At 37.5% G+C, this 13,203-nt stretch overlaps 1 protein-coding gene across 2 annotated transcripts in view; it reads left to right on the top strand.

Annotated features, from left to right (window-relative positions):
* LRRK1 (leucine rich repeat kinase 1) overlaps window positions 1-13,203 on the top strand; it is a 128,653-nt gene that overhangs the window by 41,749 nt on the left and 73,701 nt on the right. For both annotated transcript variants that reach the window (XM_058542310.1, XM_058542311.1), the window contains exon 3: window positions 8,760-8,923. In XM_058542310.1, the coding sequence (XP_058398293.1) occupies window positions 8,760-8,923 (164 nt within the window). The remainder of the gene's footprint in view (window positions 1-8,759; window positions 8,924-13,203) is intronic.

The raw sequence follows: 13,203 nt of genomic DNA, 5'->3' as shown, positions 1-13,203 counted from the left end.
TTAAACTCTGGGACACCTTTGCCAATTATTGTCCCAGGAGATTTTCTTGTTCTCTGTCTTTTTTCTAGAACAACTGAGTCAGGACTTGGTATATCCAAGAGGAAAGGGTTGCTTCAGTTTAGATAATACCGTCAAAGAACTAATTCACTAAGTCAGGTTGAAGGTAGTCAATTTTGTCCTGGATACACTTCCTCTTTTATTTTTTTTCTTAATTTTAAAATCAATACAAGCTTGGTGAGAAAAAAAGATATTGGAAAACACAGAAAAACACAAATTAAAAAAACTCGAGTCATTTCACCTTCTGAAGGCAACTGCTGCTATCATTTACGTGTGTTCTTCAGGTCTTTTTTCTAAACAGAGAGAGAGACAGGCAGACTAAATTTTCAAACAAAAATAATAGACTTTACTCATTAAAAACCTTTTTTTCATAGCGTTTTAATCACACGTAATCTGCCAACCTGGAATAAATTCTTTCACTTGGCATATTTTCAAATGATGCCAACCAGTGTTCTATGTTATGTATTCTTTCCATGGTGTTTCACAGTCTGTGCCCCATATTCTGCTCTTTTAGCTTAATTTTTTTGGGGGTGCTGAGGAAGATTGGCCCTGGGCTAACATCCGTGCCCATCTTCCTCTACTTTATATGTGGGATGCCTGCCACAGTGTGGCTTGATAAGCGGTATGTAGGTCCGCACTGGGGATCCGAACCTGTGAACCCCAGGCAGCCAAAGCGGAGCGCGAACTTAACTACTACACCACTGGGCCAGCCTCTCTTTTAGCTTAATTTTATACAAGTATTTTTCATACTTCTCCTTAGTCTTCATTATTATCAATTTTAATGGCTGCATAGTAGTTCCTCATTCTGAAGTGCCCTAAGGAATTATTTAAGTCAGCCCAGGCTGCTATAACAAATTGCCACAGACTGGGAGGCTTAAACAACAGACATTTCTTTCTCACAGTTCTGGAGGCTGGGAAGTCCCAGATCAAGCTGGCAGATTCCGTTTTCAGGGAGGGCCCAATTCCTGGTTTGCAGACGGGCATCTTCTAATCCCTTAACTGGGGATTAGGGTTAAAACATATGAATTTTGGGGGTACACAAACATGCAGTCCATAACAGATATTAAGTTGAAAAGCAGAGTAGTGGAAATTCTATGGCTTCTGGGGTCCAGAAGACCTGCTTCCACTCTTTCCTCTGCTACCAGCCAGCTGTATCAGTGTGAACAATGTCTTCATCTTGGCCTCCCTCATCTGTAAAGTGGCAGCCATGACACCTACTCATAGCGCTGAGTTAAATAACACTTAACGTTAAATTAAATGACATAAATCAGGCACCAGTCAGTGCTGGGCACCCAGGATTCCCTTTGCTATAAGCCACTCCCTAATTCCCTGACTTCCCTCTGCTGTTGTAGGTGACTCTGCAGGGCACAGTGTCATAACTCAGGAGTGTGTCTTTTTGTTTGTGCCACGTTATTTCTGCAGGTAAATTCCTAGGAGAAAAAAAAACATGGGTGAACTGGCAGAACCTCTCCTTGGGTCTTGTTATATGGTATTGTCGTATTGCTTTCTGAAACAGTCATACCATTTGCAAAGCTTCCCACAGTGGCAAATGTACTGATTTCACCAACTCCGGCCAGCAGTGAATGTTAGAACTTATTAAATCTTTCACTGTTTCTGGTGGACATAACATGGCATCTTATGATTCATTGTATTTTTTGTGTCTAAAGAAAATAGCACTTTTACGTGTGATCTCTATCTATTTGTATATGTAACTGCCCATCCTCTTTTTATTAACAAAAATCCATTTCCAGTGATTTGGTAACAACATCCACAGAGAAGTTGTATATCTGTGCTGTGAGGCTTTGCTGGTATGAGAAACGCCTGGCCTCCGTTGCTGGAGACTTTTTTGCACGAGCCATGAGCCAGGCCCCTCGTGAATGTCACTGCTGTCTTTGCTTTCTTTTTCTGATGCTGGTTGGTCCAAGTGGCCCAGTGTGATGGAGCTGAGCATGGGCCATCTGGAGCCAGTGAGGAATTACCACTGAGGGTCACCCTGGGGGTCATGTTGCCCTCCAAACCCCCAACCTCTGCATCTTCCCCGAAGAAATAAAGGGTTGGATTTCACTGTAATTCGACTCAGAGATGAGAACTGCTGCTGAGGCTAAAACCCTAAAGTGATAGCTGGCAAAGAAAGAAGCATCCTTCCCGCTGAAGGCTGGTAAACCCAGGGCTACAGTGGGTGAGCCCCCGCAGTGCTAGGAGGGGGTCACCTCCGGGGAAGGAGAGTCCCCTTCCCCCGTACTTTGGCCACACAAGGACTCGGTGGAGGATGGTACAGGAAGGTTGTTAAACAATTATGACCAGGTCAGTACCATCCTAAAGTTTGCTTTTGTTTGTTCTGCAATTAACTATGGGTTGATAGATATATTTTTAGTTTTTGTTACTCTATTGATAGAGGTAAATGTAATAAAAAAAATTTCACGTATGTGCAAGTAAAATGTTAGTGTCTTTTCTAGGAGGTACAGAGGATGCCACAGATTTTGGATTGACAGCATTTTCTTTCCATTGTACATGTTTTCTTTGATGGGGATGAGAGAAATGTATAATATATATATATATATACGTAAGAGGCCAACACTTAGAACTTATTATAATTAAAGTCACTTTCATATTACCTCTCCATTTTCCTAGATTTGAAGGAAAAAAACCGTAGAGAGAGAATTTTATTCTAATTATTGGGTCAGGAGGGATGATGTAACAAATATTGTTCTAGAAGGAAGTATAAGAATGTCTCCTTTAGATGTAAGGACAGAAGAGACTCAGAATCGACAGACAAAGGAGGACTCTCTTTAAGATGGGGAAGGCCACAAGGAAATGTTGGTATAAGTGACATGGCTTTTACAGTCAGACATCACTCTATAATACTCATAAAATTCTGTTTTATTACTTCCTCAAAGTAAAAGAGAAGAATCATTTCCATTAGTTTTCCTGTAATCAGAATAATTTATTTTTCTAAAACCTGAACTACAGAAATGATATTTAGAGATTGAGTTATTGGCAACCAAAAACATTTCTCCTAGAAATGGCTGAATATGTGAAACATACAGTGTTAACTGAAAGTATTTCTTTATAAATAGAATACTAAATTGAAAGTGATTATCAAGGAATAAATGATTATCAAGGAATAAATGATGTTCTTGTTCCACAGGTTCTTAAATATTTTTTAACCAAATACTTCTTCACATAATGAACTTTAATTTATGGTCCATGCCTAGCATATTTAAATATCAGGCTTTGTAGATGTTAACATTTGTCACCTACCAGGAATGTGTTGATTTGATCTCATAGCTTACTGTAAATGCTTGTTGTATTCTTGAATAAATCTCCATGTGCTGAATCCATGACCCCCTAGCCATCCACTACATTTATAGACTCCTCTCACTAATTCCTACTTCCAAAAAAAAAAAAATAAGAACTGTGCTATTGGTTTCCTTTCTTCTCTTTTACTTACCTACTTCGTTAAGCGTATTAACATTGCATTAAAAGCAAGTGAAATGTCTGTTTGTCGTTTATATATGTATATACATGTATATGGGGAATTTTCGTTGATATAGAGGAAAATAATGACAGATTTTAATAGAGAACAAAAAGGAATTTTTTTTCTCAATTTAAAACGAAATCATTCTTATGTTCTACTATTATTTTCTTACTAGTTTTAGTTACTTATTTGGTACATTAATATTTTATTGAAAAAGAATACATTTTGGGGGGTTATATTTTTTAAATGAATTTTAAATCTCTATGAGCAAAATATTTAGAACTGTGATGTTTTATAGAATAAAAGAATATAATTACAGACAATGGTTGATGAATAGGCACAAATAACTGAATGATCTCAAATAGTATAAATACATTCCCCTGCTGTAAGTTTAAATCAAAGGTCACCAATTCTCAAATACAAAACTGAAGTATTTTTGGAAAAAAATTACTGTAAAAGTAAATATTTGCCTCTCAAAAAAGGTGTGTGATGGTGGGGAGGAGGAGTTTTCTGCCTTTTACGTGTTGTATTTCTGTACTATTTAATTTTTTTCAATGAGAATGTGTTTTTTTATTAGTTGTGTAATTTCTTTAGAGTTTTAAATAAAACAGTCATATAGTTCCATTATGAGGAACTTGGGAAATGAAGAAAAATCTCTTCTAATCCTATCTCTAATGCCTCCCCAGCCCATCCTTCCTAATCGTCATTAGCATTTTAGTCTTTTTTCTTTCGATTTAAATATATGTTAGCCATTCTCTTTATAATTTCAGAAAATTAAACAAAGTTGGGAGATTAAATTAAATGCATCTGCATTAACTGATGTTTCCCCATAACGTCCTTCCAACAATTTGATTGGACCAGACCCCCAGCTCTCGGGGTCAGTGAAAGTGGACATGCATTGTCCTTGCAACTTAAGAAAATCAGATTCAAAACTGAAAATGCCACATTAAAAAAATATAATAGAACTGAGCAGAGTCTTGGTTCTTACTACGTCATTTACTTCACATATGTTGCATTATTTTAAAACCAAGTTATAGTAAAATCTCCCTTATAATTTCATATGCACCCCATGTCCTAGGTGCCTCCTCCTCAGTGTCGCTTAACTTGGGCTGAGAGGTTAACTGTTTTTATTTACGTTCGTAAAGTGAACAGAAGAGGTTACTTTATGTCTGCTCGTGCACACATACACAGACACACACAGACACACGAATGCTTGTCTTTTATAGGGATAAGTGAGATATTTGTTTAATTCTGAAAGCTGAGAAATAACTTAATTAAATGCCCCTTCTTATGGATGACACGGCCGTTGATTCTACCTCCAGTTCGCCCCTGCCAATGGCCTTTCTCCCTCCAGCTGGCTCTCCGGTGTTTCAGGGTGTCTGATTGTAAATAATTAACAGAGACTGTTAGTGTGTGATGGGAAGCGAAACTGCGATATTCACATGTATAACCACTTGAGCACTAAGCCCTTTTCTGATTCCTCTTTCCAGAAATACACAGCCAAAAAACCAAGACTCTCCCCTCAGACACAGAGATCTTGCATTGATGTTTCAGGAATGATGCAGATTGTGTGTGATGCTCATCCACTTACGTGGATTTTCAGAATGGTTGCCTTTGACATGGTGAAAGTCATGGCTTAGAGTGAGCTGTAAAGACCCTGGACAGTATCAAGGGCCTGTAAGCAGCTTGTATTTGCCTTTCTGCAGAGCAGGATTTTTCTGCACTGGTGGTGGAGCTCAGTCAGTATGCCGTGCAGTGGGCCTTGCATTTGGGGTGTGATATTTTGATTCACTTCTTCCAACATTTTGTTATGGAAAATTTCAAATACACAGTCAAGTTAAAAGAACTGAACCATATACATCTATATACCCACCACTTAGATTCTACCATTAACACTTTCTACAATTGCTCTCTCACATTTCTGTCCATCTGTCCATTTCTGTATCCATCCATCAATCCATTAATTTTACTGCATTTCAAAGTAAGTTGGAAACATCTGTATACTTCACCCTCAAATACTTTATCATTCATATTATTAACTATGGTTCAATATTGTTTATAGATTTTTTAGGTAAAATTTATATAAAGTAAAATACACTTATCTTCATTGGACTGTTTGATAAGTCTTGATAACACCAGTGTAATGAAAATATCATCAAGGTGTAGAACCATCATCCAGACAATTTCCTCATGCCCCTTCCCTGGTAAACTTCATGCCTGTCTTACCCCCAGGGACCACTGTTGTGATTTTTTTTTCACTCATAGATTAGAGCAGCATATAAATTGAATCATTTTGTGCAGTCATTCTTTCACTTTCTCATTCTTTGAGATTCCTCGTCAGTCATTTTGTGGATCTGTAGTTCATCCCTTTTATTGCTGAGTAGTTACTAAACCACAGTAGTTGTTTATCCATTCTGTTGATGGACCCCTGTGCTATTTACAGTTTGGAAATGCTATGAATAAAGCTGCTATGAACATTCTTGGATAAATTTTTAGACATATTTCTCTTGGGTAAATATCTAAGAATAGATTTGCTGGGTCATAGTGTAGGTGTATGTTTAGTTTTATAAGAAATCACCAGACTTATTTCCAAAGTGGTTATACCATTTTATGCTCCAACCAATAAAGTATGAGTGTTCTCGTTGCTCCATATCCTCACCAAGTATTGTGTCTTTACATTTTAGTGATTCTGATAGGAGTGTAGTGGTGTCTCCTTGTGGTTTTAATTTGCATTTCCCTGATGATCAACAATATTGAGTTCTTTAAATATCTTCCGCTATTTAAATCTTTGCCCATTTTTGATTGGGTTGTTTGTCCTTTATTACTAAGTTATAGGAATTCTTTTTATATTCTAATTACCGTTCCTTTTTTGGATATATTTTTGGCAAATATTTTCTTCCAGTATGTAACTTGGCTATTCATTTTTAAATGGTAGATCAATCTTTTGATGAGCAGAGGTTTAAAATTTTGGTGAAGTCTAATTTAGCAATTTTTCCTTTTGTGGTTATTGCTCTCTGTGTCCCATCTAAGAAACCTTTGCTTACTCTCAAGTCATGAAGATATTCTCCTATTTTTTTTTCCAAGAAAGTCTATAGTTTTAACCTTTATGTTTCAGTCCATGATCCATCTCAAACTGATTTTTGTGTGTAGTGAGAAGTAGGGCTCAGGGTTTCTTTTTATTCAGTGTGAATGTCCAGTTTGTCCAGCACCATTTGTTGAAAAGACTTTGCTTTTCTTGTTGTATTGCTTTGGTGCCCTCATCAAAAATCAATTGGATGTACAAGTATGGGCCTATTTCTCAACTCTATTCTGTTCCATGGATCTATTTGTCTATACCAGTACCACACTGTCTTGATTACTGTAGCTTTATAGTAAGACTTGAAACCAAATGGTGTACGTCCTCCAACTCTCTTCTTTTTTAAGATTACTTTGGATATTCTAAGTCCTTTGACTTTCTATACAAATTTGAGAATAAGATTGTCAATTTCTACCCAAAAAAAAGGCCTACTGGAATTATAGTCCAGATTACATTGAATCTCTAGATAAAATTGGGGAGAATTGGCATCATAACAATATTGATTCTTCTAATCCATGAACATGGGGTGTCTTTATATTTATATAGGTGTTGTTTAACTTCTTCCAGTAGTGTTTTATAGTTGTTAGGGTACAGATCTTGTCCATCTTTTGTTAAATTTATTTCTAAGCATGTAATTTTTATGTTCTCGTAAATAGCGTAAATAAATAAATTAAATTTATTTGTGAATAAATTAAATTTTTAAATTTTCCAAATGTTAGCTGCTATAATGTGATTTGCTTTTGTGATATGAGTGTTTGGAAGCCAACCTTGCTCAGCATTTACATTTTTACATGAAAAAAGCCTGTTTTATTCATCTCTTCTAAGAGGCACAGAGAGTTGGGATGGGTTTCACCCCAGCCTGAAAGCTGGGAGACCAAACTTCAGTTCTGGTTTGCCTTTTACTGATCTTGATCTGTACTTGATCTTACTGAACTTGATCAAGAATGCTAGAATTCTCTCCCTATTTCTGTCACTCAACACAATCAGAATTTAACTCCTCATTCACTGCAGTCTTTTCTGCAATATCCATAGAGATAAAACTTTTAACTCTGGTTCACTTACACATTTGGAAATCTGGTAGAAGCCTTGAATTTTTTTTCCCCCAGAAAAATACACACACGCACACACAAACAGTTTTGTGTGCAATTTTAAGATGTTCAGGGCACCTCTGAAGCCTGTTCATCAGCCCTTGGGGTCCACAAAACCCCGGTTCTAGAGTGGGAACTCCTTGAGGTTAGGGGCTGACTTCCTTTACTTCTGCCTCTTTAGCACCCAGCACTGTGCTTGGCCTATCATGGCTGCCCAGTGAATGCCCCAGCATTGCCTCATCATGGCCTCCTGCAAGGCTGGCCTCTCCTCCCAGTTGTTCTGGAGCAGCCCTGCACCATCCCCCACCCTCTACAGACAGCGTCCGCTATTAGAAAACAGCAAGGTGCTGATGGCAAAGCCACATTTCAGATAACCAGAATGGCAGAACCAGGAGGTATCTTAGGGATGCCCTGGGCCAGTCACACCAGTAGTTCCAGGGTGTCACAAGGCCCAGAGTTTCAGGGGATTGCCAAGATCATAACATGGCACATTTGTACAGGGGCAGGTATGGATGAGGGCTGCCGATTCTAAATCCCACAGCCTTTGTGGGGTTTTCTAGGCAGAGAGGGTACATATTTCCACATCCCTAGGATGTGACCTGTCTTTCTTCCTCCACTAGATCCTATATCCCCCTGACAGATACAGCAGTGGGACAATTTGGCTGGATCACCAGCTCTCCCACCAAAGCCTCTGCTTCTCTGCTGCTGTCAGTAAGGTCAACTGGCAGTTCCCCACCAGGCAGCTGCCCTTGGATGCCCTGGACCCACTCCAGGCAACAGTCTCACTGTAGAATCCTCATGAGCTGTACTCGCTGCCTGGTGCCTTCGGAGACAGCCTGGCTTCAGCACCAGCCCCACACAGGACGTCCCTCCAGTAGGGTGCAGGTCTCTGGCTCTGCTGTGCTTGGTGACATTGGCAGCATTTCTGGGCAACCCCTTTCTTTTCCTAAAGCCCCCAGACTTATGTCACGGATAGCACATCCTGCTTTCCTCTCCAATGATTGCCATGAGCAGCACCGGCAGTGATGTTGACGCTCTGTGTTCGCTTCCATCCACCCAGGTGCTGGGGACATGGGCAGCAAACCATCCACGCCAGGCGCTGATCCAACAGCACAGTGCCCCAGGACAGAAGGCATTCATGCCGCATACAAGCAAGGAGACGCCAGCAGGGCCCAGCACCTACTCAGAGAAGCTTGTGACGAGAGCACATCCCAGCTGGAAAAGGTAGGTTGGTGCCAGCCCCTCTGGCCAGAACTGGGGACTCACTCAGATTATCTTCTTGTTATCATCATCATCATAATGGGGATTTTTTTATGGTGTTCTGGAAATACTTTGTTTTACATGTAAACTTGCGGGTGCCAGTACTTTAGAGTCGACTCTTCAGTCTGTCATCATCTAAGCACACCATGCCTGCCTTCCCAGGAGACAGGGGAGGGGTAACTGAAATGTAAAGAACAAAATGCTAATCTGAAGGTTTAACCTACTATATTCTTTTACCCTTTTTTTCCATTATAAAAATAGCACATGCTTAGAAAAGAAAATTTAGAAATATGTAAGAGTAGAGAAAAAAGGAAAAGAAAGTAACCATATTCCTAATATATCCAAACAATCTCACTTAACAGTTATGTAAAAGTAGAGAAAAAAGGAAAAGAAAGTAATAACCATATTCCTAATATATCCAAACAATCTCACTTAACAGTTTTGGTATATTTTCTTTCAACCTGCTGATCTGAGCGTGTGTTGTTGTTGTTGTTGTTTCTAATATAGATACAGTCATATTGTATGTGTAGTGTTGCATACAGCTTTTTCTCATATAATATTATTCAAGAATTTTCCATATTATTATAAATTCCTTGTATGCTGTAAAGGAGGAATGGTTTTTATGCTTCACTCTAACTGACAAATTGTTGAAACCAGTAGACTTTGTTAAGTTATGTATGTAATACCTAGAGCAACCACTTTAAAAACTATACAAAGAGATATATTCAAAAACACTATAGATCAATCAAAATGGAATTTTAAAAATGTTTAAGAAACCCACAGGAAGACAGGAAAAGAAAACAGAGAAACGAGACAGAGTAAACAGAAAACAAAAAAATAGCAGGCACACTTAAAATTTAACAAGTAAATAACTATATTAACATAAATGGTCCAAATACATGAATTTAAAGGCAGAGATTGCAGAGTAGATTTTAAAAAATGAGCAGCTATATGCTGTCTGTGAGAAACTCACTTCAAATACTACAATATATGTAGGTTGAAAATAAATGTGTGGAGAAGGATATACCATGCAAACAGTAATCCAAAGAAAGCAGCAGTGGCTATATTAATATTAGATAAAGTAGACTTCAGAGTAAAGAAAATGAGCATGGACAGGAGGGATATTACATAATGATACAGGGGTCAGTCCACCAAGAAGACATAGCAATCCTAAATTGCATGCACCAAACAAGAGAGCTGCAAAATATGTGAAACAAAAACTGATATAACTGAAAGGAGAACTAGATAAATCCACAATTATAGTTGGAGACTTTGACACCCTTTCTCGACAATTGATACAACAACTAGACAAAAAATCAGCAAGGATGCAGAACTTAACCACACCATCAACCAACAGAATCTCACTGACATTTATAAAACATTCCACCGCACAACAGCAGAATACAGATTCTTTTTGTGTCCACAGAACATGTCTCAAGATAGATCACATATCCTAGGCCATAAGACAAACCTCAACACATTTAAAAGAATTGAAATCATACAGAATATGTTCTCTAACTTCAGTGAAATCAAACTGGAAATCAATAACAGAAAGATAATAGGAAAATCTCTAAGCACTTGGAAACTAACTACAGACTTCTAAATAATCCATGAGTCACAGAGAAAGTCTCAAGGGAAATCTAAAAAATACATTGAACTGAATGAAAATGAAAATGCAACATATCAAAATTTGTGGGATGCAGCTAAAGCAGTGCTGAGAGGGAAATTTATAACAGTAAATGCTTACATTAGAAAAGAGGAAAAGTCTCAAATCAATAATCTAAACTCCCACCTAAAGAAACTACCAGAAGAGCAAAATAAACTTAAAGCAAGCAGAGGAAAGGAAATACTAAAAATAAAAGTAGAAAATTAATGAAAATTAAACAGAAGAATGATAGATAAAATCAATGAAACAAAAGCTGATTTTTTGAAAAGATCAATAAAATTGACAAACCTCTAGCAAAACTAACAAAGAGAAAAGAGAAAAATCACTAACATCAGGAAGGAAACAGAGAATATCACTACAGATGCTGCAGACGTCAAAAGGATAATAAAGGAACACTAGAACAACTCTACACGCATAAATTTGATAACTTAAATGAAGTGGACCAATCCTGGAAAAGTAGAAACTACAACTCATCCAATATGAAATACAAAATTTTAATAGTGTTTTAACTATTAAAGAAATACAATTCATAATTTAAAACCTCCGAAAGAAGAAATCTACAGGCCCAGATAGTTTCATTGGAGAATTCTACCAAATGTTTAAAGAAGAATTAGCACCAATTCTATACAGTCTCTTCCAGATATAGAAGAGGGAACACTTTCCAACACTTCTATGAAGCCAGTATTACCCTGATACCAAAAGCAAAGATATTAAAAAAAAGAAAAGTGCAGACCAATGCCCATCATAAATATAGACACAAAAATTCTTAACAGAATATTGGAAATAGATTTCAACAATATATAAAAAGAGCTATACACCACAACCAAGTAGGATTTATTCCAGGGATTCAAGGCTGGTTCAGTATTCGATAATCAGTCAGTATAATCCTCTATATTAATAGACTGCTATGAACTGAATGTTGTGTCCCCCCAAAATTCATACGTTGAATAATGTGATGGTGTTTCAACCTGGAGCCTTTGGAAGGTGATTAGATCATAAGGGTAGGGCTCTCATGAAGGGGGTTAGTGCTCTTGTAAAAGATCCCACAGAGCTCCCTAGCCCCTTCTACCGTGTGAGAATATAATGAATGAGAGGTTGGCCACCAGGAAGAGGACCCCCACCTGACCATGCTGGCACCCTGATCTCAGACTTCCAGCCTCCAGAACTGTGAGAAATAAATTGTTGTTGTTTATAAGCCGCCCAGTCTGTGGTATTTTGTTATGGCAGTCCAAATGGATTAAGACATAGACTGAAGAAGAAAAATCACATTATCATATCAATTGATGAAGAGAAAGCATTTCACAAAATTTAATACCCATTCATGATAAAAACTCTTAGAAAATTAGAAATGGAAGGGAATTTCCTCAGTCTGTTGAATATCAACAAAAACCTACAGTTAACATCATACTTGATGGTGAAAGATTGCTTTCTCCCTAAGATCAGGAATAAGGCAAGGATGTCCACTCTCAATAATAATGGTGGAAGTTTTATTCAAGAATAATTATAACATAATTATCTTCAATATATTATTCAAAGTTCTAGCCAATGCAATAAGGCAAGGAAATGAAATGAAAGGCATACAGATCTGAAAGGAAGAAATAAAACTATCTTTATTTGCAGATGACATGATAGTCTACATAGAAAATCCATAAAAGAAATGATCCATAAAAGAAAAAATTGATGAATTGGACCTCATCAAAATTAAAAACTTTTGCTCTGAGAAAGACCCTATTAAGAGAGTGAAAAGATGAAAAGACAAGCTACAGACTTGGAGGAAATATTTGCAAACCACTCATCTGACAAAGAACTCATATCTAGTTCATATATAAAAACCTCTCAACACTCAACGTTAAAAAGCAAACAATCCACTTAGAAAATGTATGAAATAGATAAACATTATGCTGAAGAGTATATACAGATGGCAAATAAGCCTGTGAAAAGATGTTCAACATTATTAGCCATTAGGGAAATGCAAATTAAGACCACAATGAGATATCACTGCACATCTATTAGGACAGCTAAGATAAAAGATAGCGACAATACTAAATTTTCATGAGGATGCAGAGAAACTGTCTCTCATACGTTAGTGGTGAGAATATAGAGTGGTACAGCCATTCTGGAAAATAGTTTGGCAGTTTCTTAAATAACTAAAAATACACTTACATTGTGACCCAGCAATTGCACTCCTGAACATTTATCCTACAGAAATGAAAACTCATTTGCACACAAAAATTAGTGCATGATGATTGTTCATAGCAGCTTTATTTGTCATAGAAACTGGATACAATCAAAAGCTCTCAGCAAGCTAGTGGTTAACCGTACCATGGAATACTGCTAAGCAATATAAAGGAACTTACTGAAATTTGCAGTGACTCAGATGGATGTCATGGGCATTGTGCTGAGTGGGGGGAGAAAAAGCCAATCTCGAAAGATCACCTCCTGTATGATTCCATTTATATAACATTCTCAAAATGACAAAATGGTAGAGATGGAAGAGAGATTAATGGTTTCCAGGGGTTAGAGATGGCAGAGGAGAGAAGGGTGGGTGCAACCTAAGGTTGGCTAGGGGGAAATCTTC

The sequence above is a fragment of the Diceros bicornis genome, chromosome 5 (assembly GCF_020826845.1).
Source record: "Diceros bicornis minor isolate mBicDic1 chromosome 5, mDicBic1.mat.cur, whole genome shotgun sequence".
In the NCBI taxonomy this organism is placed as follows: domain Eukaryota; kingdom Metazoa; phylum Chordata; class Mammalia; order Perissodactyla; family Rhinocerotidae; genus Diceros; species Diceros bicornis.
Note: the sequence above shows the minus strand (reverse complement) of the source record. Positions and strands in the feature narration are given on the sequence as shown.